Raw genomic sequence first — 26,522 nt, 5'->3', positions numbered from 1 at the left:
GAAAATAGAGGGGGCAGAGGGGTGCTGTGGGCACCGGCAACTTTGGGGGTTTGGGTGAGCACCAGAATTTTCACCTCCTGAAATTGTTGAGTGACTCTGAATATGCTGAACTCTGAGGTGAGCAGGCTGGATAGAGGTGAAAGAGGCCAGGGCACAGGGAGAAACCCAGAGTGCTGGCACTGAGGTGTGCGGGGTGGGCAGTACCCAGAGGGACATGCTGGTGATGCTGACCAAGTTCTGCATTGCTCATGCCTGCTCCCCACAAATTAACCATTGAGATGGGATATGGCAGTTTCCTCTCAAAGATGAGGTGGCCTCCATGAGCACAACTTCAGGCTGCAGTTAAGCTTTGTTTTGGCTGACGACTCACAAGCACAATAAACAGTTTTGACAGCCAAATGTGACAACATCCCATTGAACAGGGCAAATCCTTCAGTTTTGGGAAGATGGCTGAATCCCAAAGCTGCTCTCATTTGCTGGTGAAGTTTACCACCAACACAGACACTCCTAAATTACTTCTGGGAGAAACTGCTCAGACAGATCAGAGGCAGACATCTCCCTCAGTGTGCAATTATATCTGCTGCTTGCTTTGAGAAGAGGCCAAAGCAAACGGGGAGCAGCAATTAAGGTAGGCACCAGCACTGAGGACCTAAAGTATAGGGCACAGTGTTTGTCAGATGTCAATGTACAGAAAAGGTCTCCCCTTAATTTGACTGAAGAGGGAGGAGCTGTAGCTCAATGTTTTTCTGTATTCTTCCCAGAAGAGGAGGGTGGGAGGTGTTGATTACGTGTATGTGTGACCCTGGTAAGCTGTGCATTCTTGCTGTCCCTTCAGAGTCAGGAAACAGAAGTGGAAAGGTTTGCCATGTCTCTGTCCAGTTAACCTGCCTATTGTCAACTTGAGGCTGACAAAACTGGGGGATCCTAAGCCTAGAACAAGCCCTTGAGGTCACTACTGTCTACTGACAACAAATCAACCAGAATATCTTTTTTTTTTGCAGTCTTAAGCAGTAAATGTAGTCAGTCCCTCTGGTATCTGTGACCATGTAGTAGGTTGAAGACTGCAGTGAAGAGCAGTTGAACCCACAGCATGTCCAAGATGTGTTTGTGTCTCTTGTGTGTATGTGAAGTCGTGTATTTCCTGTAAAGCAATAAAACCTCACTGAATTCAGAATCTGTAGGTAAATAGAGATTCGGGAGTTAACAGTTTTCTTCGTGGTAACCAGTAAATAGGGCTGTTTCTGCCACTTTCCAGAGATATGAAAGCTAAAGCTAAATCAAAAGAGATAATGTCACCTGCTCTAGAACCAGGGAGCCTTAGCATCAAAGCCCAGGTGGCAGGAGGGCCAAATTGCTTCTGTTTGTAGTACCTGTACACGTATGCAGAGAAGTGCTGCAGGAGGTGGTTTAGTGACATGACAAAAGAGATACTGGGTCTGTTCCACCCTTCTCCATAAGTATGTAATTTGAGGTTAACTCCAACAGCAGAAAAACTTGATTTGATCCACAGAAATCTGTTGTCTGGCAAAATGACAATGTGCTTATTCCCTTCCCCTCCCCCCTCGCCCCGCCCCCCTCTGATTTCTAGGCTTTGCTTGAAGAGGTTTTAGAGCCCTCTTCCAAACCTAGATGTGGGTTCAACTCTCCAGTTCTTAGGGCAGTGGTCAAGTTACCTTGCTTTTCTTAATTGTATATATGGATTAGTAACGTGTAAACACATGTACATAGATGGCTGCAGGGGTACCTAAAGCATGGCAGGGGGAGGGGTTGTCAAAGCAGACAGAGGTGGAAAAAATCACAGTTCAGGAATATGGCTTGAAATTAGTCTGGAAAATAAACATCAGAAAAATTGGAGCTAGCTCATTTGCAAGTGTTAACAGAACCCTCTGTGCCTGCCTCACTGATGTTTGGTAGTCCTCTCTGCAGCCATTCAGTAGAATCAGTGGCTCCCCCTCAACCTGTCTTGGATGTCTCCTTCCTTCCTTGTGTCCAGGAGACCTCCATGCCATCTGAAATTCCTTCTCTTCCAAACAGCATTGCAAGACTCCTTCTCTAACAGTGTCATCCTTGATGCTGTCACAGTTTTATTAAGGATCTCAAAGGACGGGTAGGCTGTGGTCAAGTTCACTGCTTTCCCTGCCAATGAGAGAACTATACCCTGCTGCCATCAAGAAGCAGTGTGAACAGAAAAGCTCATTAATGCTTGCTTTGTTAATAAAAAATAGAAAGTATTACCTTCGGCCTCAGAGCCTTACTCAAAGTTGCCCTCAAAGGGGGCTGCTCTGCCACCAGGGGCAGGATGCTATGCTGATGTCTTTGTCTAGTAAGTGCTCCTGCTGTAGGAACATCGGCGTATCAGGTCTCTTCTTGAAAGCCTATGGCTTACACTGTTCTTTTGTAGTTTGTGCTAAAGGTTTTTAATTTGTACCAGTGTATCTACAGAGGAGAGATGCTGAGTCTTGCTTGCAGTGTGTTAAAGGGCCACAGAATATCTGTGCCTTGCTTTTACAAATGGCGCATCGGTCCTGTGTTTGACTGATCAGCCAGGGACTGACCTCGGCAATGGCAGTCCTCATGATCTGTTCTAGCTCTCCATCTGCTGAGCATCTTTCAAGAGGAGGTAGGTGAATCATGGACTTGATGCTTTCTGGTCTTCTAACCCATTTCATGAAGGGAAGGAGGACACATCTGAGGAGACATCAGAGTATGTCTGGCACATGGTCTGGAAATGAAGCAAAAGCAAATCCAGTATCTTGCAGTGTTGGTGGAGAGGTTTTGCTTTTCACTTTCTGCCTTAGAAAAACAGATCTGCTGCCTCAAAGGCTGTCACTCCCATCTGGAGAACATAATATTTGACCTGCAGGCTTGATCTGCTGTCAGTCTCCCACACCTCCCAGGAAGGAGTCTTCATCTCTTTTTTTTTTAGCTTGAGGCTGTTACCTCTTGCCCAAACAAAGTTTTCCAGGGCTTGTTCTTGAGCCAGATGAGAAACATGAAATAATGCAAAATACAATCTTAGTCTTTTTTAAATGAATACCAATAAAAAGACTTTGAAGAGAGTGCTTTGCAAGTGCTAATTAATAGGATTGTCATTGCGGCTCCACATGCTCACTGCAGAGGAATCGGGCTGCAAAGTGCAGTGGGCCACTGAAGACACACATGTCTCTCTCATGTTGTGATTTATTTTTTTTTATTTAGCATCTTGTTCTCAGCTGCTACTAGAAGTAGGAAATCTCTCAAAGCTGGGGAGAGCTGATACAGTTTGTGTCTTGAAATGGTTATGCTTTTCCACCTCCTCCTGTGAAGGTGAAGCTATTGTGAGCAGAAGTCCCTCCAGCAGCTCTGAGGGAGCTGGCTGCCATTCCTGACTAATGACTGAAATGATTGCAAGATCGTGACTGAGGTGGTAGGGGTTGGGGTGGGGGATACCTCAGCATAGAGCCTAGACTTCAGGCCGAAGCACACCAACCTCATGAACGTTCTTTACTGCCTCGTCTCATCCTTTTCTGTGGATGACATTGCAGGACTTTGGGATCCGGCTGTACTGTCTGTCAAGTGTGGTCTATAAGCACATCCCCACTAGTATAGACTACGAAGAGCTTTGTGGGGTTCTTTTCCTGCAAACCAAAAATACCAACTTTTAAATAATATCTGGAAATAAACAGTTACATGATCCGTTGAAATTCATAACAAAGGACAAATTGAATCCTTCATGCTGTGTAACAGCCATAAATAAAGGCTTTATGGCTCAGAAGTTGTAGGCAATGTTCCAGCAAAATTGGATTTATTCCCTCCCCACCCCCTGCAATATGAATCTCTGGAAATGGGAGTTCCAAGGGCTGTTCTGACACAATATTAACTGCAACTTCTTAAACCAGACTCCCTGCCAGTATTTATAGTTCACATTCTGTGCATGCTCTGTGTGTATATAACTACACCAGCTTTTACAGTTGGTTTCTCAGTAGTCATGTGAAACCAAAACAACTGATGGGCTGAACTTGGAATAACTTGTGCATTTCTCTAATGTTAAAAAGAGAAACCAAACAAAAAAACCTCTGCCTTGCTGTTAGGAAAAAGATCTCTTGATTAAAGTTGCTCCAAGTTGATGATGGCCCAGACTCTGAGTGTCACATTCCTTCTCCCCAAAACCACTGGTCTGGTTTCCAGAGGAATCCTGCAAGATGGGTTTCAACACCTTGTTGTACAGTTGCAGAGTAGCTGCAGCCTTTCTTCTCACAAATGGCTGGCCTTATCTTTACTTGCCATCCACTCCAAAATTTAGCCCTGAGGCTTCATGAAATACGTCCTAAAACTGCAGTCTGGCCAGGTCATTCCCTGTTAAGGAAGAAAACTCAATTCAGTGGATTTAAGAGCTAGAGTGTAGCTTCAGGAGATAAATATAGCTCAGTAGTGGCAGTAGATCACTGAGAAATGAATAAACAAATCAGAAACAAAACTCGCATGTCAGTTTTGGCTCAGCTGAGTATGTCAATTTTGTGCTCCTTGTATGCTTAGTGTATAGGCAACGATAGACTCTGTTCTCATTAAGCAGTTGCCCTAATATCTTTTTTTAAAGAGGCTGACTAGTACTTCTGCCCAAGGCAGAGAGATGTGAAGCCATCGACCTCTCTGCTCTTGTCTACATCTTGTTATAAATGCTGAACAAAATGGCTTAAATTGTTGGGATCTGAGAAATGATATCCTTGAGCTCTGACCCTTCATAACTGAATCCAGACACTGACTGTCTCTGCTTCCACATATTTTATATGAAGCACCTGCCACAGCAGCAACAAATAACACAGGAATAAATCCAGCACCCTGCACCAGTTTGCCTTCATTAGCCAAGGTAAAGGTCACCTTGCTGGTGTCACCGTTAGTGTCTGGCCGCTACCAGGGCCATTGCCTGCTGTAGATCTTAGCAGAGAGACCATAAAAGGGAGGGGAAGGTGGGAAGCCAGATTGAAAGGCTCCCATTGTCTTTGTGGGGCTTTTTGTACCTCGCAACCACCATGACATCCCAAACGTGTACATACTGCTTGGAAAATTTAGTGTAAACCTGAAGTCGTGGGCTTGAGCTGTGGGTGCTGACGCGCTAAAGCACGACAGATCTGCTGAGGTCCAGGCATCCCTCCCTTTTTCTTAAGAGCGATGTTAAAATAAGACCATTAGCCTGAAGTTACTGGCAAGACATTGCTACTAACCCAGGAGTCACTTAGCTTCTTCCCACTCAGAAAGGGCAAATGCATGTTTTCAATTAGAGGCAAGCCCATGGACGTTGCAGTGAATACAGCCACTTGCCCCCTCCCAATTCCAGACACAAATGCTCCATTCCCCAAATTACTGCTGACTGGCCTAGGACTGGGTTTTACTGCAGAGAAGCAAGCCAGTGCTTTGAGGGCGAGGTTAGTTCACGCAGCCCCATGCAGAGCCTTGTCCTGCAAATGGTTAGATGCTTAACCATGCCTGCAAAAATTAGTCAAGTGCAAAGCTGCCTTTCTAAGGGTTTGGGGGACTGAGGCTGCAGCACCTCTTTCTCCCCCAGTTTTGCCAGTACTTTTCCCTGATGGAAAAAAAACAAAGTTGATGAATCTGACTGTGACTTGTCCTATTTTCCTTTGAAATATAAACCCAAACTCAAGCTGTCTAAAGATTGTGCTGTCTTCATTTGTGGAATAAATTCAAACATCAGGATTCTATTAATTGGAGAAGACATAAGATTTGTCCCAAAGTGGCAAACCTCACAATATCAAAGTAACCCTCAAAACATTAAAATTTAGGTCTGCTCCTACTGCCTAGTCAACAAACAGATGCTAGGAAATAAATTGGTGCATTAAACACGTGGTATCCAAAACTTGTGATCTTTCTTAGCTGCTGGTTTAGGAATACAAATTCTCCTGCATTAAGCAGGAAAAAGGAATAGATATTTTTATTTAAACGAGGATATCTCAAAGCAGCCATACTAACCCATTTGTGTTGTTTCTGTCCTTGGGTAATGAATGATTGTAGTATAAAGTGCTCCTAGTTTTTGCCTCAAGGTCTTGTCAATCACTACCTGATAAATAAGAACTTCAAACAGGCTCCCTTTAGCTTAATTGGGCAGGATTTCTCTCCAAAGGAACAGCTGAATACAGTGAGTAATGTGTGTATAGCAGCAACAGAAGTCAGCAAGCAGGATGGAAACGTACAGAGGATGCAAATTCTGGACTCAGAAGATGAGCCTTTTTGGTTTTACTTATCCCGAAAGTGTCTGTTCCCATTGCAGGCAGAGCTGAAAGGATTGGAGAGAGCAGCAGAGGAAATCCTGTGGTCCTTGGCAATACTGCTGAGCTGCACTTCTGTGAGCTCTGCTCTCCCTCTTTGGTTTTGGGCTTTACAGCTGACACTTTCATAAAAATCAGAAATCTTAAAATTGCACTAAGGCTTACTTAAATCATTATCTTTTATTATATGAATGTGGCAGCAACAAAGGCAGTTTCCTGCACAGGGACAAAAGGATCCTGTTGTCAGCCCTGGAACAGCTCTAAAAAGGCTCAATTAAGCAAACATAACATCCTCAAAGTTTGGCCTGAAAGGAAGCTAAAGTAATTGATCTATAAAATGTTTTAAAGTGTCATTACTCAGATAAATCTAGCTGTTTTGAAGCCGGTTCTCTAGAGTTTTATGGCCCTGCCAGTTTATGGCAGCATACATATTCATGTCAAGAATTCCTCTTCCAGAACAGTAGATGAGGAGGCAAAGCCACAGTAGCACTGCGGACCGAGGGGAAGCTGCCACCAGCTCAGGAATGGAGTTCTGGCTCCCAGGCTGGGAAAGCTGCTCCAAAGCATATCCAGCAAGTTTGTGTATTTGTGGCAGAGCTGGAAACCAACCAGTATTTCATGGTACAAGGCTGGATGTGTTGAAGTTAGTGGTAAAGTTTCTGTTGGCTGCAAGACTGGTACAAAGCAGACAGACAAAGTACAAAGCAGGATGGTGGTTTTTTTTTTTAAAATGTTTCCTCCTCTTGCTGGAACCTCCTCTGACTTGCAGGGGTTAAATGCAGAGAGCCCATACTGAGAAATACCAGGGGATTCTCCTTCTAACATTAGCCTAGGCATACAAAAGCCAAGTAGGCGGCAGTTTAGGTCAGTAAAGGTCTTTCCACTGATGCTTTGCTGGACTTCAAATCAGTGCGTGAAGCAAATTTACTTCTGAATTTGTAACTGCTTGTGAAAGATGGTAGTTCAACTCCAAAATGCTGATGATTTAAGCCTCTGGACTGCAAAAAAATCTACATAAACTGGCACAACTCTGCTCAAAGTAAACCATAACCCCAGAATTGCTGTTACACCCTGAAGATGTAAGGTTCAGTGAATACAGGGATTTAGACCATTATTTTTTTCAGCTGCCTCCATAGCAATGTGGTGTGGTATCCACAGTAGGAAACCTTCTGCCAGCAGCATCTCTGAAATATGCTAAAACAATCTAAATTAGAAAATGTCAGCTTCTTGGCTGATATTCCTTGGAGTTTCTTTCTTCCTTTCTTGTGCCTCTATAATTTTATTGGGATGACTAAATCTCTGAACTATGTTAGCAGTAAACAGAACTAATTTACCCCCTGCTTCTTTGAAACAGCTGCTGACAGCTGCACTATAATTCAATCATGGATCTTTGCAGTGCGGACTGCAAAACACATTCTTTTTTTTTTTTGTATTCTTCCCTCTCTGTTGTATTTGGACCGAAGGAGTTACACCATGTGCTGGTTTTGCCCATACGCAGAGATTGCTCTACGTGAAAAATAGGCTCAAGATGAAATACTGCCCAGCTAAAAAGGTTCTTTCAATACAGGGAGAATAACCACACAGATACACAGCGTTGTTGGGATATCTTTTGTAAAGTTGCAATGATTTATTTTACTAGTTTGTACAAAAGGCTTCTGACAACTGCTCTAAGAAAAGAACCAGAGACGCGTATGCATTTTTGCCAACTGTTAATAAATATCTTCTTAAATAAGGAAACAAATGTGTTTAGGAACCAAGAATCATTTTTCCTGGATGTGATTGAAAAGGAATTCAGAGATGGAAATAAATAATTCTTCTTCCACTTGTGACAACTATTTACATAAAAATGTACAAACAGTGGAGCTGATGTTAAGCCTAGCAACAGAAATCCTGTTATTATGTTTTTAAAAAAACCCACAAACCAAACAACAACAAAAAAACCCCAAAACAGAAACAATCCCCACATAATATTTAATATATGAATCCTATACAGCAAGACACCGTGGTCCAAGTTAAAAATGCAATACACCAATGCAGGGACCACCAACACTGAAACACCCGCAAGAAAAACTAATCCTCGACTACTAACTAGTGGAAGTTTAGGCACAATTAGCTTTTAACTTTCTAGGCAGCACCTGAACTTCCTTTAGGAGGTTTACGGAAGCACTGGTGTATGTATGTGTACAATGTCAGAAGACGCTTCCAGTCTGGGTGGTTTCAATCCCTCGCTCTAAATCAGAGAGGCGCTGAGGGCGGTTCTGGCTCTTTATCATAGCTGGTCTTGGCAGGCTCCACGGAGGGATGGTCTTTTGGCTTCAGCTGTTGTCCTGCCGTTTGGCTGGCTGTAACTGGTCCCAGTGTCACCATGGGGCAGTTAGGAGGTTTGCTGGAGTTGTGCTTGTGGAGCATCCATACCACAGCCAGGCTGGTGCTGCAGATGTTTGAGTTGTCTGGGCACAGCTGGCAATGTGGCAACTGCTCACCGAGGCCCTGGTCCAAAACCTACCCATGTCACAGAAGGAATTCCACTTTCCCAAGAGTTTAATCCTGCTACTGAGAAAACTGCTGGGAAAACACCAATAGGCTTAAATGAGATTAGAATTAGACCATCAGCAGTAAGTTTCCAATTTGCTTCATAGACGGTAATTTTTTTTTTTTTTTTGTCCTTTGCTTATTCTTTTTAAAGTGAGGCATCTGGTCTGGATTTGATCTGTGACTTAGAGGAAGAAGAGCAGTGAGCCATTTCCAGAATCACGCAGTTGCGATCATTTATATTCTTTCTCGAACCCTCCTCTACGGCGAGATGCAGAGCCCAGTCCCACTGTGGCTGCATCGCCCTGTCCGCTCGCTGGGAGGAGAGAACCATCCCCAGGGATTTATTACGTTCTGGACCCATCTCTTGGAGGTTTAGGGTTTTGAAGTTTGGAGATTTAGAGCAGGGTGTGCTGTGGACCTGGTGTCTTATTGGACGGAATTTTCTTTTCTATCGTCCTGGTGATATTTATGCCAATCCTACTTCTGTAATTGCAACGTGTGCCAAAGCACTGAATTAGTTTGTGATTGGTTACTGCTACTTTGTATTCTTCTTCACAACAACTTGAATTGAGCTTTAATTACGCAAGTGTGGTGTTTGTGTAACCTGTGACTTTAAAAGAAGGAAAAAGAAAAGCCTTAAGGGGATACTTTCTTCTTCCTGGTTCCAGTTTGTTGGTGTGGCTCCCAAAAGGGATTTTTTTAAATTTTTACATTTTTTTTTTTAAAGGTGAAGCCAGTAATAGAGTCAGTGTTCACAATAAAACCCCTGCTCTGGGAAGTAAGATTTACTTGCTCGTTCCTGGCAGAATCTGTGTGGTGCCGGGTGTACGTCCCAGCTCACAGCATCTCCTGCTCTTAAGCCTCCACGTTTTTGAAAGTGTTGGAACTTGTTCTGTCAGTGAAGTCGGTGGACACTTTCCAAGCAGGAGCAGGATCCTTAGCTGGCTTTCACAACTCCCTAACTGCTTAGCGTACCCCACCTAAACGTTACGCTAAATCCCTGTTTCTTAACAGTTTGCTGCTTTCCTGTCTCAAGTTCATAGCAGGTTCTAGTTCTTTCTGGTTGCTAGAGGAAATTCCCTTCCCTGATGACAGAGAAAACTATACCCAAAAAGTCTTGCTCTTTGGAATTATTTTCTTCAGTTCTTTTGCTTGCCAATTAAATAATTCTTTTTTTTTTTGTCTTAGACTGCTCTGTCCTTTGAATTTGCGTCAGTCCACATATCACTTTTGCTACTACAGTTTAAAAGTGGAAGTTGCATGTAATTAATCTTTGGTTTTGCTTACGAAATCGAAATAGAGGGATGCAAGTAATTATTCTCTAACAAAATACCTGTTCACTCCAGGTATATTTTGTTCACTTATTTTATTGCAAACTGTGTTACAGGAACTACACATGCTTATTAGTCACGGCACATTCTCACCTTGGATAGATTATTATTTTTTAACTCACCATCAATGCTGGTGAGTCTGCAATCGTCAGACTCATTTGCAAAAGTATGTGTTGTAGGAGCCAATTTTGTAGTCAGATTTGGTTTTAAATGGTTTCTCTAGCTTGTTTCGGTTTACAAGCTCATTGTCTGTAAGAAACTAAAACAAAATGTGTTCAAATGCCACTTAGATCCAGAAACTGTTCCATTGTCTGAACGTTCAGAAGCCCAGTCCTAAAAACTGTTTGGGATTTTTTTAAACCCATTGCTGGAGCGCTAGCCTTTTCCCCTCCTCCACACAGCCGTACAAAACCACTTTACAAATAACTTTTTTTCTTTCCTACAAACCTAATGACAGCCACATGCTCGTACCACCATGTTCCTGTATTTTTTTAAGATAACATTGGAGCTGTCATCAAAATAGAGCACTGAGATGGCATTGAGTTGTGTAGGAGCACAGCAGGGTTTCGGCACAGTCTCCGGGTTTATAAAGTGAACCTGGGGAATGAAAGTAGAGGTGTGTTAAGATTTACTTTTCCCCTCTCCTCCCCCCAAATTTTCTTTCCCAGGCAACCTTCTGTCTGTCCCACACATCCACTCACACGCGTTTGGAGCACCTGGCTTTGTGTGCAAACATCTCGAGATGTCCCCTGCATATAGCGAGGCTGACGCACGCACCCAAGTCAGGTCAAGTTGGAAATCTTTCAGTGAGGCAGGCTTTCATTAGAAAATTCCCATTCGCCATCAGTCAGCGTTCTGCAGAAGCGTACCAGTGACGACAAACTCTGCAGGACGTGTGGGTGAGGTTTGGTGAGAAATCCCATCAACCCTGGGCAGGGGCCCCTGTCCCTGAGGCTGACAGCACCGAGGCCCAGCAGGGGTCAAGGGCTCCAGGTTCCCTGTGCTCCTTGCTGTGGGACCTCTGAGAAGAGGGGGAGAAAACAAATAAAAAGCAGTCTACCAGGAGAGACCCCTACAGATATTTCTTCCCTAGGAGATGCAGATACTTCTCGTTTCCCTAATGCTTTTTGTAATGCTGTCCTTAGATGTGCACAGGACATGGGGTGTAGGTGAAAAGGTAGAGTAAGCCTCCTTGGGCCCTGCAGATGTGTGCAGGAGCCTGGGCTGCTAAGCTGGACCCAAGCTGGGTAGGGGATGGTGCCCAGGCAGGTCAGCTGAGAGTGCTGCACAGCCAGGGTACTCAGGACCAGCATGTCTTCTGGCCCATGCCAAGAGCTGTGGTACATTGGCTCTGGTGACACAGCTGGGACTGTGCCCCCAGCCAGCGGTCCCCCCTGAGCACAGGCACTGTGTCACAAGGATCTGTCAGACTCCCATGTGGACGTCTTTGCACAATTTGATAAAACAAATACACCCCCAAGCAGCTGGGCTGTGTAATTTGGGGATTCACTGACCCCTTCCTCAGTCTGCCCCCACATCTGCTCCTGCTGGCAGCAGTGGGCCCCTACAGAGCTTTTCCAAGAGATGCTGAGAGTGGGTCTTACATCCTGCTCTTTTCTTGCCGTGCAAGGGGACTATACCACCGTTAAGATGTCTATCACAGGGCCCTTTTAAACTAGAGAGAGCGTGTCGATGCTTGCAGCAAAGTCAGCGTAATTCCTAGCCAACTGTTAATTCAGGCCACTTGGCTAGACATGTTGAGCCAGATGCTGCAGGCATCTTAATGAGCTAATGCAGACCTTCTTGTTAGCTTAGAGACTTCTTTGTGTATAAACTTAGAGTAGCACCTATCAGATGTAACTCTCCTAGGAGGTACAGTGCACCTACCAGTGTCTGTACAATGGCATGATTTGTAGCATTCATGTATGAGTTCAACGGGAAAGCACATTCTCCTTCACAGTAATACGCAGCATAGCCCTCCGGAGCGATGATCCAGTCCTTGATTAAATTGAGGATGTTAGATTGTGGACAAAGACAGAAATATTATCCGGTGAAACAAAAAGTAAACCAGCATATAAATCTATCAATTCATACACACGGTTACAGTGGCCTGCAAAATAACATCCTGGTAGGCTAATGCCATCTTTCTAATGCCATCTCACGCACCTCTAAAGCTGCTGCTTTTCCCTGGAGGGACGCAGCCCACTTTGCAAAAGTGCCCATAGAGCAGCTGAACTTCAGGGTTTTGTTATTTATCTGTTCGGCAGTGTCCTCCCGGCTGTCCACGAGGATCGCTTCACCCATCAATGAAATGCAGGTACAAGCTTTCAGAAATAAAAATGTCTTTAAGCGGGTCTAAAAGAATTGCTAGATGCGAACGGAGAGCCGTAAGCACATTCAGCCCTGCCAGAGGGAATCCAGCACCGCGTTTGTCAGAAGGACCTACGGCGGTTGAGTTTCTAGCCGGTCTCACACTATCTGTTTGCACACCCGAACCCGGCAGAAGCAATTCTTAGGCTTGCTAAGGGCAGGATGCAATTTTTTTTCCCTGGGGGATAGAAAAATCTATCCAGTTATTGGCTTGATCTCACTACTGCAGCTCGGTAAGTGATGTGCCACACCCCAGTCACCCCAGCCCTTACCTGCCACCCCAGGTCCCTGAAGCTCACGTAGAGCTCGTGCTTCTTGCAGGCTTGTCGCTGGTCACTGCTGCTGTTCTCTGCATGGGGAGAGTGGGTGTCCGTAAGGCTGGGCTGCCCTGCGCTCACTGCATGCCCCAGCAGGGAGTGAGGCACTGACGCTCATCTCTTGCACCTGCAGCTTTTCTTTAACATTTTCTGGTTTAGCCATAATAATGTCTGGGTTTAATACATACGGAATGTCCCTCTGGCTTTTGGTGCAAAGGCAAAAAAGGCCTGGGAAAATGGCTTTTTTCTGGGCTGCTTCTGACCTCACACTAGGGAAAAGCACTTCTCTGATTACTGCCTACACTACAAAAGGAGAACCTGTGAAAGCAGCGATAGGAAAGGCACCCTTTACTATCTTCTGAATTCCTGCCTTTGAATCACCTGCGTTACTGGTGATAGTTGCACCTTCAGGCCTACAAAAGCAACAAATGACATAAAGATAAGGTGGAATCTGTTCTGCCCCGCGTAGCTGGATCCAGATTCCAGACTTCTCGCAACAGGGGACGATGCTGAAGCCAAAGCATAGAGCATGGGTCTGAATCGTGGATCTGAACAACCACGAGTCTCAGTGCAGTTTTAAAATTGTGTCCATCCCGGACATAAAGCCTGAGCAGGACACCCGAGTACAAGTACTAGAAAATATTTTTCAACTCTTGTTGTTGGAAGTTAACTCTTATGGGGTCCCCAGGCTGGAAGCAGGACACTGGTTACGGGGGCTTTTCTAACCTACTCACAGAAGTAAGAAATTCTTCTGTCTGCTACCCATCCTTTTAAAATTGAACTGATGTAGCAAATAGATGATAAAAATATGCACTTAAATTGCCAAACATCCATGCTGGGGGAACTGCAAAGCCCAGAGCTCAGAAACATAAGCCATGGAAAACCATTTTAAGAGATTTGGGGATTTCAGGTGACAGGTACAGAAATACACCTGGGCAGGTCAGAGAAGCCACACCTATTGCCAGGGCTGCAGAAACCATGGATAGTTCTAGAACAGGAAGGACCTGACTAAATATAGGGAAACTGTAACAAGAGTGATGGGAGAGAGTTCTCCCCTAGCCTTGCAGTTAACCTCAGGAAACCCAAGGCAAAGTTGAGTCAAATAAGATGATGTGCCCACCTCCTGCAAGCTCTCCTTCCATTCCCTGAAGCACTTGCAGAAGTAGGGCTGGAATTTGTCACTGCCCTCAGCAGAGCTAGCCCTGCACTGTGGCTCCTGCTGGGAAGGTCACCAAGGGCCCATTATTCTGAGGTATCTCATAATTAAGCCACATTTCTATTTCACATGCCTGATGGAGTTTTCTTCCATATTAGGAAGCACAGCTCCCCCCAAAATAGCTGTGGTTATCCTGAGCCATGAATGGGCTTTCTTCTTTTCCATACAAAACTTTTGGGACTACTGAACTTTTTGGGGGCTAAACTTAAAATCACAAACTCTGCAATCTATGGCTTTTTTATTCAGATCCAGTGAAATATATTATTGTTTTTATCACTCATTGCTTTAATGTAATTATCTTACATTTCAAAATGAGGACTTACTTCACATGGGAGAAAAAGAGATTTTCTGCTTAGGTACCTTTTTTTTTTCTAATTTGGATTAGGAAATCCCTCAGTTTAAAATTGTTTCAAAGAAACATTTTTCTAACTTTTTTTGAATAATCCCTAATCCCAAATAGTTTCTTGCAGTAGTAGTTCTAGTGGTAGACTGAAGAGACAACAGACAGACAGTGTGGGAGAAACTGTTCCCACATTATTCCAGACCCGGCAACCCACACTGTACCTGCAATGTTCGACACCCGGAAAGCTTCCTGGTTCTTTGGCGTTTTCGATCGGTTTTGGCTCCTTTGCTTCCCTCCCGTGGAGCGAATACTGCGGAGATGGACCTCAGTGGCTTTGAAGAAGGCTACCGTGAATGGCTGCTTGTTCTGTGGGCCGTTCCTTCCAATAAGACCCGCCAGTTTGGGGTTGATGCTTTGCCCTTAACAACAGAACGGACGGGTGAGAGGGCCTGCAGGAACCTTTCCTCTTCAGCAGACACAGTAAGGATAACGAGGAGGAGAGCTGCTGGCTGGCTGGTAAGGGTGAGTCCTAGGCGTGTCTGTATGTGTCGATCGACCAAGGGCCTGGTCTTAAATCAGCAAAGGTGCTTCTGACAAGAGCTGCTCAGCACAGTTAACTTCATTTTATATTTGCATGTAAAAGTTACATAAAATAGTCCTACGTATAATTATTTTACCCTAAATCCGCTTAGCATTAACTTTTCCTGCATTCTTTAGAGGGGTTTCGTTAAGTTCACCAACCTGTAATTTGAAGTGATCCTATAAAAGGAACCATAAAACTCAGCCCATAGGAACACTAAATTCCCACTGGAAGGCTATTAACTTAAAATAAAAATGCCTTGTATGAAATGTTGACAGAGTTCCAGAGAGAAACAAATAGTTCAGGCGTTTAGAGACACTTTGCTTATTGCTGTATCTCAGCACGACTATACCCGATAACTTTGCAGAGCTGTGGATTACTGCTCATGCTTTCTTCATCCTGGGCTTTTAAATAAGTTGATTTTTGATAAAAGATTATTAGGTGGTTTCTGTGTAGAATTTAATAAATTATTCCTAAAAAGCCACGAGGAGGGGGTGGCAGTGGGCAATTTGGTATTTCTCTCTGCTGCTTCCAAAGGATGTCTGGGTGCTGTCGCGAATGCAGAGGTGATATCCAGAATTACTCTGTTCCAAGCTACTGAGTACTGCTGATAAGTCAAAGTCAAGTTAATGGCTCTTGTGATTCTTTTGCTAAGGACAGAGCTGGGCTTTGTCAGTGACAAATCAAACACACTAAAAAACAGCTGACACTTTCCTTGAGAAGCTCTGAAAGGCAGGCAGCCCGTCCGGGGAGAGCAGGCAAGGGGCCCTACAGTCCACAGACTAAAATGTCTTTATCTTATGAGTTTCTGACTACTGTGTGCAAAGAAGCTGGTAACCTGAAGTATTTCTAGGTAATATTCTGTAACTGCTGGGTTTAAGATGAGTAAATGCCAAGGCTTATAAATTATCATCTTTATGAAATTTTTTCCATCTTTGCTCTTGCATGTGTCAAAAAGATTCATAAATGTGACAGACTCAGAAAAAGGGGGTGGTGGTCAAAGCTCCAAGAAACGGACCGGACTCGGCTGGAGTCCATTTTCCACTTTTAGAAAAGTGTGCCGCCCAGGGAGCAAGTCCCAGGCTGCAATCTAGGGGGTCTGTGGAGAGCACTGGCTGGAGAGGGGGTTTAATGGGAGCTTGGCAGCAGGTCGGCTGCCCAGGGTGGTCAGCCTTGCAAACTAGATAAAGCAAAACTAATCTTGGGACAGGGCACCACAAAAGCTTGGGCAAAATAGCAAATGCAAAAATGTATGTATGTAGATTTATACATGGACAAACATCGTCATCTTCACCTTCTGCTTAAGCTACTTTCTGGAACTTTGTCCAGACAGTTCTCATCTTAAACATCTGAGGCTGAGCCTACAAAGTGCTTAAGCAAGTAGCTAATGCTAAATATATACGTTGCTCCACTTGTGCTCAGGCTTCGCTGGATGGAAGCCTCATTTTCTGAGAACAAGCTCAGCTGCAGGAGTTTGAGCTCACTGAGTACCGCTCCTTCAAAGAAGCCTTTCTGCTTCCCAAAGCTGTTTAAACTAGCAAGTACATCTATGGTTGTGGCTTTTCCAGTGCAAATAATTTTACCTTTACCATGTCTCTAGAGGTCAGTAGTAAGCAGTGAGGGAACCCAGCTTTGCACTGACATGTTTAATGGATTTGCATTAGTGCAGCAATACGTAACCAAATAATATGTTGACCAATTAATTCCTCATGTAACACCAATGTATCACAATCAAGAACAGTATGGTAGTGTTTCCTTAGGGGAAAAAGTATGCAATGGTCTGTATGTGAAGTTGTGTAGTCTTTCTAATGAAGATGGGAAAAAATCCACGTTCTAACTTCCCTATACTGCCCGAAAGCAAGGCTAAACACAAGGACGCATGAAGTTACTATTAGGCAATGATAATCTTCTTCCTAAAGAACTAAAGCTGTGCTCTTAAAGCCCTGCCCTTGGGTTCATCTGCTTTTATGAAGCTGCCTTTTTTAGTACTTCCAAAAATGGAGTCTTAATTAAGTAAACCTAAGTGGGCAGTGGCTGTTCCCCTATGCCACTGCTGAGCAAGCCATGTCGGGTGTGGGGCTGAGAGCTTGCTGAAGGCTACTGAGTCACCCAGACACTTCTTTTGCTTGCTGCTTGAGCTGGTCCGCATGGTATCTTTCATTCCACCCTAGTTATACACATTGATAGACTTATTTGGCAAGATTATAAGGAAATACAAAGATAGTTTAATTTCTTTTGTATAAATTCATCTGGACAGTGCTTGCGATGTCAGAACTTTTTTTAAATAGACTGTATTGGCTTCATGATTACAGATCTCTATATGTAATGACAGAAACAAAAGTTGGGTTTTTTTTCTAATTCACTCAAAGCTTTTGGGATTCCCCAAGCACGTGGTGTTGCATCAAAGTCCTGCTGTGTTTGCAGCATAGGATGTTCACATAAAGTCTGGGTATAAAACCAGCTTTCTTGTTAGCATAAACCTTGGAGAGCAAGGAAGGACATGTCCTGGCCGCTCAAAATAGAAACAAAAATTCACATGTGTGGTGGGGAAATGTGAGTGCAAAGGTGTGCTGCCAGGGGCCTTGGTTACAGAAGACAAGCAGATGATCGGGTCCTGTACCTCTTACATATTTTTTAAAAACTGTGGTTGGCTTTTCTAACAACGTGCTGATTGATTAAAGTATTTTGTTGTTGTATTTCCAGAAAGCAGCAAGTTACTTAGCAAAGGATTGAAATAATATACACACTCAGACAGATTTCTCAGGAGTGCAGAAAGAAATCAGATTCCTAATTTTCATTGATGTGACTGCACTTATCGCCAAACCTGGGAATTTCTGTCTTTGATCACTCCCTCTGTGATGGATCTGGCTGTATGCCTTTAAGGGCCCACTTCTAATTGCTCCAGCAGCGTAGGGTTACTGTAAGTGTGTGCAAAGTTGCAGCATTTCTTTGGATGCTGGATCGTGAAAAGTCTCCACTGAAATCTGTAACATATTCCTAAATCAGCTGCCTTCCTCCTCAGTGCTGCAAAATGGGATTGACTTTTGCTGTAAAGGTGAGGATGGGGCAGGACAGGCCGGTAAGAAGACTACTGGTAGAAGAGCGTGAGTGTGACACTGCAGTATCCAATGGTTAGAGCTATCAAGCTTATGTCCAGCTATCGGTTCTCAGTGGACTCTGGGCTGGGTCTTGATGGGGTTTCCTGTATGTGAACCACAATTGAACAAATGTGCCATCATCATGGACACAAGTTCTATACGTCCAAGTATTTCATCTAGGGGGCAAACTGGAAGGTAAAACCAAGGACAAGTGTTTGGAAATGGTTACACTTGCCCTGGCTGTTGATTTGCCTCCCTCCCTGTTTTAACTTCGAGTCAATCTTAACTTGTGAATCAGGTTGAATTTGAATCTTTATACAAAGATTGCAGAAAGTGTCTGTCATTGGGGTGGGGACTAGTAACTTCCATGGTGAGGTGCCTGCTTTGTATCTGCATTTGGGTTTCTGCATTCACTCATCGCTCAGAAAGGGCAGGTTAAAACAAACCCTGTGCACCTCTCTGCGCAGGTCTCGCATGAGTAAAATCACCCTTTCACATAAATGACTCTCCACAGTTGCCTGTTTCAAAACTGCTTTACCCAGTCTTTATGCAAAATAACACTTACTGGAAACGTTCAGAGTGTTCCATAAAAACCAATAGCAAGTGATGTCATAGATGCGTATCTGGAGAATGAAAGTATGTCCTTAGATAATTATACTCAGTAGTTACAATAGTTCTGAGCTGAGTTTTGCTTAACATCTCCTGTGGGGCAGCCAGGCAGTTGCAGATGGTCCCAGGTCCTAGGAACCCTCCAGAAGATCCAGGATGCTTTGGTTTCCTTGCTCTGGTCTCCTAGTGAACATCGGGAATCTTAACTTTAAGACAAAGCTGCACGACTTTTTAGTTAAGACTTGGTCTAACACCAGCCTTCCCCATCACTCAGTTGTCTCTCTTCGCACGTAGCAAAGTCTCTTCCCTTCTCCTCAGCTGGACTGCACTAGCCCCAAATTAGCCAGCAGCGTATGCATACCTTGACGAGGATGTGTCTACAGGCTTTTTCTTATTATTATTTCCATCTTGGGCAAATTCGGGAAAATCATGCTTAAGAAATCTTATTCAAAGGAGAGAGCACAGAATGCTTAAGGCTTCCTCTGGCTGGGAGTTGTGTACCTGAAGCAAAGACTCCCTGACTGATGTGGGTGTCTGCCACTCACCGTCGGTGCCTTCCACGGAGAGCTGCAGGCCAAGATTGTGCTGGGGGTTCACCACCCAGTGATTACTGGTTGCAGTGATGTCAAACACCAGCCACCCTTCTTCTGCGGCCCAGATTGTTCGAGAGTCGAGCAGGTACAAATCTGAATCCCTGAAGAAAAGAAGCATATTTCCCAGTTACCCCAGCTTTCCACTGGAGTTTCTATAGGCATCCACATATGTGCTTTAAGCAACAGCCTTGGTTGCCCTTTCAGCGATAGGGCTGGCGTGTTCTCTCATCTAATCACCTTCCGGCGAAGCGCTTTTCTTCCCTTCAAAAAAGGGAGGATGGGTTGAAGCAGAGTTGAGGTGGTTTTGGGTTACTTTGCTGTTACAGTTAACCTTAAAGCTGCTGATGCATCTTCAGAAAAATAGTTTGCCAGGCACAGATTTGCAAAATTATTGTTTGCATATGCAAACCTGGTAATTGGGCAGACAATGCAGCTCATTATCCTTTCCACACATAATTTCCTGACTTTTATGCGTAATTGTAGCACTGGTGCAAGCCAACCAGCACACTGGCATGCATATATTAACATGTAATCTGTAAGGGGTTTTTAAATTTGTTCAGCTGAGGTTACAGATAACTGATTGAGGTAATAACCCTCTACACAGTCAACAGCTCTGCTTTACTTTGGATAGCAATTTTTGTTCAATTCATTGCTTAATTTTTTTAAAGGCCATTGCTGACTTTTTCTAGTCAAAGAATCAATACCAGAAGATGAGAAGGATTTGAAATAGAGAGGATTTTGTCCATTCAAAAAGGGTATTCTGGATTTACAAAACATTTCCTGGCAGATTTCTCTAAAAAGGAAATTTGAGAAAACACAGGTTCTGGAAAGGAAGGAATCTTCTCTTATCAGAAATTAAGAAAGAGATAAAACTTGGATGAAAAACTTGGATAGTGGTGCAGTTCCTTTATAAAAAAACCCCAAAACTTTACAAGAAGAACAAAGAAACTCAGTAGAAGTGTCTAGACAAGTCCCTTAAGAGCTGCTTTTATACTTACAGCGCACAAACATAACTTGTTTAAGTGTAATTATATCCTTTTGAATGAAGAAATATCCTTGGAAAACCCTTTAATCATGTCCTCAAAGCTTAAAGAAAGCCTTATTAATTTTGTCAGTATTGATTTGTCAGTGCAAAGATATATATTTAACTTAGTTTACACAGTGCCTCTTGTTCGCACCAAGTATCAAATGATCAAAAATGAATCTGAGAAGCGCTGTCACCACAGAGGCTTTTGTCTCATAGCTTTTAGCAATTCTTTTCCCTGTGAGGTACCAAGAAATTAGAGGCTTTTGTCCCAACAAGCTGACTCAAAACAGAAACGGAGTTTTACTGCAGTGATTTCAGTATCTAGCTTTCCTTTCAACCTTTGTGGGCCAGAGCACGTAAGGGATGACTGCTTTACTCCGTGAGCTAGCAGATGTCTCTAGCTCTGTGCTGGTTTACGTGAGATGAAACTCCTGAAGTTTGTTCCTGCAGAGCACGTGAGCACCATCGCCCAGTGGTGTAACAGCATTCTGCCCTTTCCTCACCAGTGCACGAGACCTTTAGGTACCCCTGGCTGAACATGTAGACACAGCCAGTGCTGCCGAGGGTGCAGTTAGTGCTGCGTGGGGCAGCCTGGGGGAAAGCAGTGGCTGCGTCAGCGCAACTCAAAGAGGAGGCAAGGTCTGATTCTCGCAAGAGGTGTTTTGCAGGTGTGGGATTACGACTCTAATTCCTCCCTTAGCCCAGCAGGTCCCTGCCGTGGAGCAAGGCACAGGAAAGGGAGTTTTGCTTTCTTTGAGCAGTTTTGGTTTGTGGAAGAAGCCCTACATCAGAATTTCACTTGCTGCAACACTTTCTTGCTAATGCATCAGGGTTCCTATGGGGAGTATTGGAGTGGATGTTTGGGCAGCCCAGGCGGGTGGCTCAGAAAGGGGCCGAGGTGCAGCAAGGGAGACGCTCAACCCAGGTGTTGGTTGCTGCTCCTGGAGCTCAGTCAGCTTTGTTGGGTGCACCTCAGAGAGCTGAAGTTAAACACTACAGACAACCCCCTCCCTCTGCATACACATTAGTTACAGGAATGTAAGATGCTTGAACTCTAATCAGGGGACAAATTTCCTGGGGTTTCATCCCCACCCAGAAGCAATGGCCTGGTTCCCACAGTGCATGACACAGCCGCTGTGTGGACAACTCCTGCCCTGCCCTGTTTACGACACACTGAACAAAACGCATCCCAGAGGAGCCAGGGACAAGGGAGTAGTACGGATTGGCCCGTTCCAATGGCTGAGTCCAAGTTTCCAGAAGTAAAGGGTTTTTATATTCACATACTGCATCATTTAAGCATGGCCCCTGACTGGAACTCATGATTCACACAAGGTTTAGTTAATAGAAACTTGGCATCCTCAGTTTTTCTCCCTTGTAGTTTGCAGGTTGAAGATAATAGCACTAATGATAACTTTCTTTGGTTTTAGCTACTCCTCAGCTGCAGTGTTATTACTCAGAAAAACCAGCCTTTAAGGTTCCCATGCTGACATGATGCAATCAGGGTAACCAGACAACATGAGGCATCAAGTACCAGGGTGAGTCAGTTTGGGAAATTGTATAACGCGTTTGTTTTCCTGTAGTTACAGCAATGCGCAAACAATAGGCCTGGAGGGGAAGCCCGAAGTGAGAGAGATCAAAGGGAGACATAAAGGGAAATGTCCTTCCCACACACGCTTGGAACATTTGGACCCAAAAAGACCCCGTGTCAGATGCTCTCTGGAGAAGTTCAAGCACTCTTAGATTAGCACTTTCCACTCTGGCCCACCAGCAGCAGCCAGGGGTGGGATGCAAAGCCTGACTGCTGTTGCAAGCAGAGGCTCCTGAGATTGTGGTGCTTGTTCCGATGAAGAGAAACCCCTTGTTCTTTTAAAAAGAGCAACCTCTCTTTATGCGAAATGCCCTGCTCTCCAAAGAATTATGGCAAAAAGTGTTAAATCACTAGCTAGTGGACAGCAAGCCCTTTAGACACCGTTTTTGGACAAGACGTAATAAGCATGGCAAAGAAATCTTATTCTGCTTAGACTCAAACAAACTTTGCTCTGAGGGCTCTATCTAACAGCTTGGCATATGAGGGAGTGCTAGTTAACTAGCTGATGTGGCTGGTTTGGGGTTTAGCTTTGAGATAAAGATCTAAGCACAGAAGGTAGAAGGTTTCTAGTGCACATCTCGCTCTCTGGTACCTCACCTACCAACTGTACACATATTTAGAGTCTTCCTAGAGCAATGTGAATAATGGCTCTGCAACCGAGGGGCAGAAAACCCCTTTGGTTCCTTGGCCCTGCATTCAATCCCTTCATCATTTGAGAACTTCAGAGCATGTGAGAAACTATACAGAACTTCTTAGCAGACCAAGAGATAGGAAAAGGCACATGATCCTCATTTTACAGAAAATTAGGCTGGGACATGGTAATGTTAATGTCTAGATTAGAGTTACATAAATTAGGAAGTCTGGATCCAGACCACAAGTATGTTTTGTTGAGATCACATCAAAATAGCTCAGCATTCAGAGTACTGACACCAGCAGGAGTGTCAAAGCTTTTAGCAATGATAACACTCAGGGCTTTCAGCTCAGTTTTTTCAAGCGCTGGGCTGTCAGTGGAGCCTAAGATGAGGACAGGAGGTTGGCACTTTGCTGATTGCTTTGGTAGTGTTTGGCACTGGATGCCGAAAAGGAGAGTCACCTCCTATTAGAAAGCACTCCCAAACATTTGTCTCCAGGTCATATAACTGCTGTGTGGCCTATGAAATTTCCTTAGTGAACTTGCTGTTTTCTGGACTCAAGAGTGAGTAAGAAGTTTTGCAAAGTGAGGGTGGCTGGGGAGGATGTGTGTGAGATCGTGTCTGGAAAGCAGCTGGAGTTACGGAGGTGGAAGGGCTGAAGCTGCCTAAGGTCTGTGAAGGTGGCTTGAGTGGGGTAAGAAAAGGAATCACAGGTGATTAATGGAAGAGAAAAGGACTGGAAGAAGTGAGGTTTGTGGAGAAATAAGGAGAAATGAAATACAGAAAAGGTAAGTAAGCGTATCCTGAAAGGAAATGCTGAGGAAGAGAGTGGCCATGTTGCAATGCAGTAATTCTATGAGAAAGGATTAACAGCCATGAAGCTTCATGAAAACAGTATGTATGGGCCATTTCCCTTTTGCTGGGGCATTTTTTCAGCCTCTAGGATACAGTTTGGTTTGAAGCAATAAACACTAGAAACATACCCAAAAATCAGAAGTGTAGCATCTCCCCTCATCACCTGCCTTGAGGAGCTGGGGTGAGGAAGAACATGGGCAAGTGAGAGAAACTCACTGAAAATGAGAGTTGGCAATTCTGGAGAGAAAACTCAGCATTTATGCACTGTAATGCTAGAACGTCTACACTGCTCTAGGGCAGCCCTCTTACCAAACTGCCTCTGCTTTTGCGCCTGTTTTCTTCACTTGCCTTCCCCTCATCAGCTCTGTTATTTCAAGCTGCTGGTCAACAAGTGATAGTAAACACTAATGAGCACCTCCAAGTGGGATAAAAATAAACGGGAAGGACAGGCAGCAGCAAAGGTGACTCTTGGCAGCTTTCGTTATGATTCCTCTGACGTTCTGGCACCCTGGGTTGGGAATGGACTTGGAGCCCAGGCTCACCTGGCCATGTCCTGGCAGCAGCTAGCCCAGGGCCACTGCCAGCAGGTCCTGCTTTGAATGGCTTTACAAATATGGGTCAACTCTCCTGCTTCCATTTTAAAGTGGGAAACACTTGAGGCATGGATATGTTAAATGTCTTACTGACTCGGCACGTAAACCCCAGCCACTAATCCAGGAGCATAATCCTACCCTCTTGACGGGTATTCTAACCCCAGAGGTGCCATTTGGGCCTCGGGCATGGTGCAAGTTTACTAACAGGCAGCCAAGGACAGAGCTGGCATGAAGGGGACACGGAGACTTTATGTCCAGGTTTGAGCAGGTGGAGGGAGAAGGCAGAAAGGGCATCCTGGGAGGCTGAGAGGAGATCTGGGGTTAGAAGACATCTGTTTGGATTAAAAAACTGCAGTATCCAGATTCCAGTTTGGTTGGTGTCATTGCCTGAAGTCGGCTGCAGCTGTCTAAAGACAAGCCTAGGAAAATATTTTTCAGACTTTCCTACTTTGAGAGGGCCCCAGGATCTCCCTGGGCCTCTCCCTGGCATGTTTGCAACTCCCTCTGTACACAGACCTGATGCAGCCCTCCTCCCACACCTTCCCTCCTCCTGCTTATCCTTCCCTTTTCCTCCCTGCTGATAAAAACCCTCCCCGTGCCCCTAGGGACGGCGCTGCCAGCCGAACGCAGCCTGGGCCCTTTTCCAGGTGAAGGGATGGCCACATCAGGAATAGTTTGCTGGAGATGATTTCCAAGGACTGGTCTGCAAACTGGCTGCACCGGTAGTGAAACAAATCTGTGTAAATTTTGATGAACCTTGGAGAAATTAAGTTCATTTTAAAATTTCAGCGGATTCTTAATTCTGATTTGTGAGCTTCTCATAGGCATGTTCCCCTTCCTATGTAGTGTTTGAGAAGGGCAAGATCTAGGTTTAAAAGTGGCAATGGGAGTTTGTTACAGAGAGATGTGACATGTTTCCTAAATATGAAGCCTCTTGTAACAGCAGTGCTGAGAGAAATGAGGTTATATACGTATCTCTGACACTTTCCATACAGCTGTTTCTAGTCAGCATTGAATCGCTGTTCATTAGAGCATCTCTTACCCCAGCGGGCTCCTGCTCAGCTATGCAAAATGCCTCCTGCAGCTACTCAAGTGCCTGTGAAGAGTTGTGTCTTGCTAAGTGAGTTCAAGATTTGTCAGAGGTTTTGTTGGCTGCAGTGGCTTTTAGGAATGATCTGAAAGAGGTAATGCAGCTCTGTTCTTGGAGAGCTACAGGGTCTCCATGCTGAAGTTCCCTTTCTACTTGCTAAGAGAAGAGTACAGTTATCAACTGACTTGCAGATAAGTCACCAAAACCTACCTCCCACACCAAAGCCCTTGTTGGTACCTTTATAGATGCTGTTAGTACTTGCAGATACCGCCGTGGTGCTGGGCACAATGTTTAAGCAAACTATACCCTTCTTTGCTGCACCATCCCTAGAACTGGTACTTAAAAAGCTCCAAAAAGAAGGCACATCTGCTTCGCGTGTTGGGTGGGCCTAGATCTTTCTTAGTTACTAGAATTACAGTTCAACCCACAACATGGAAACAGACTCCAACAAGAGGGAGAAAGGGGTCTGGAGAGGGGCTCAGGTTTGATCCGGGTGCTGAAGTGGTGTAGTTTGAAGCACAAACTAAAGCGTTCCAGCTGCAAGTCAAACCCAGGAATGCATCCTGCAAGATCTTATTTTTCTGCAGGGCTGGTAACACGAGCATTCACATCATTCACTGCCTTTGAAGCCTGTGAAATCCATAAAGGCCACAAAGTGAACATGTTGCAACTACATTTCAATTACCAAAGGCTGGTCAAGTACCTGGCTTTATTCTCTCTAGTAACAAGACTCCCATCGACTTCAAAGGGTTGGGATTTACTCCGCAGTGCAAGCGCTGGGTCCAGTGAAATTGGAGATGCAACTCTGGGACAAGGTATTTTCGCTTCTGAAGGTGCAGACAGATGGGCAGGATCAAGCTCCAGTGCGGGGGGGAGCTATACAGCCTAACCTGCAGCTTCAGGTTAATAAACTGAGGATGATGCCCTGACTGACCATCTGCCCCAGCACTGCATGGGCGCTTTTTGAAAATACCCAAGTTTGATAGGTTACAATAGGAGTTACAATACTTAGCTGCCATTAGAAATCTCACTACATACCTGTGTGTCTCTTCAGCACTTGAGACCCTTTGAAATTCTTGCTTTGGCCATTGCTTACAACAATAGTGGAGAGTCTCAGCGTAATGGGTATTTCTTTGGCAAAACAGTTCACGCTAATTCCTAATCCCACTGTAAAGATATCAAAGTCCATTTTTCTCAGGCTTGTAGCCATAAACTTTATTTGGATGTTCCCTGCGTACATGCCCGAGATAAATGACCTTCCACACCTTGTAGCAAGCCTTCTGCCCCATGATATCTGCTCCCTAGCACTGGAAGCTGCTTTGCTTTCTCACAGCACCCAGGAGGGAGGAGACGGAGGCCTGGGTACCACCCGGCTCCCCAATGGTAACCTAGTTTCTACTAGCAGGGTTGTGACCATGAACACGGACTTGATGTCCTGCTGCTCAGGACTCTTTTCAAGCCAGTCACTGGCTTTATAGAACTCTT

General features: G+C 44.6%; 1 protein-coding gene across 1 annotated transcript in view; it reads right to left on the bottom strand.

Moving 5' to 3' along the window:
- Nucleotides 1-10,146: 10,146 nt before the first annotated feature.
- Nucleotides 10,147-26,522, bottom strand: part of LOC104499594 (bone morphogenetic protein 7-like) — a gene marked incomplete at its 5' end in the record, with an annotated part of 45,024 nt that continues 28,648 nt past the window's right edge. Inside the window, 5 exon segments of the mRNA XM_010143119.1 lie at nucleotides 10,147-10,723; nucleotides 12,014-12,124; nucleotides 12,769-12,845; nucleotides 14,594-14,791; nucleotides 19,205-19,353. Of these exon segments, the coding sequence (XP_010141421.1) occupies nucleotides 10,574-10,723; nucleotides 12,014-12,124; nucleotides 12,769-12,845; nucleotides 14,594-14,791; nucleotides 19,205-19,353 (685 nt within the window).

The sequence above is a fragment of the Buceros rhinoceros genome, unplaced genomic scaffold, assembly GCF_000710305.1.
Source record: "Buceros rhinoceros silvestris isolate BGI_N320 unplaced genomic scaffold, ASM71030v1 scaffold2629, whole genome shotgun sequence".
NCBI lineage: Eukaryota > Metazoa > Chordata > Aves > Bucerotiformes > Bucerotidae > Buceros > Buceros rhinoceros.
This window is presented reverse-complemented; position numbering and strand designations above follow the sequence as displayed.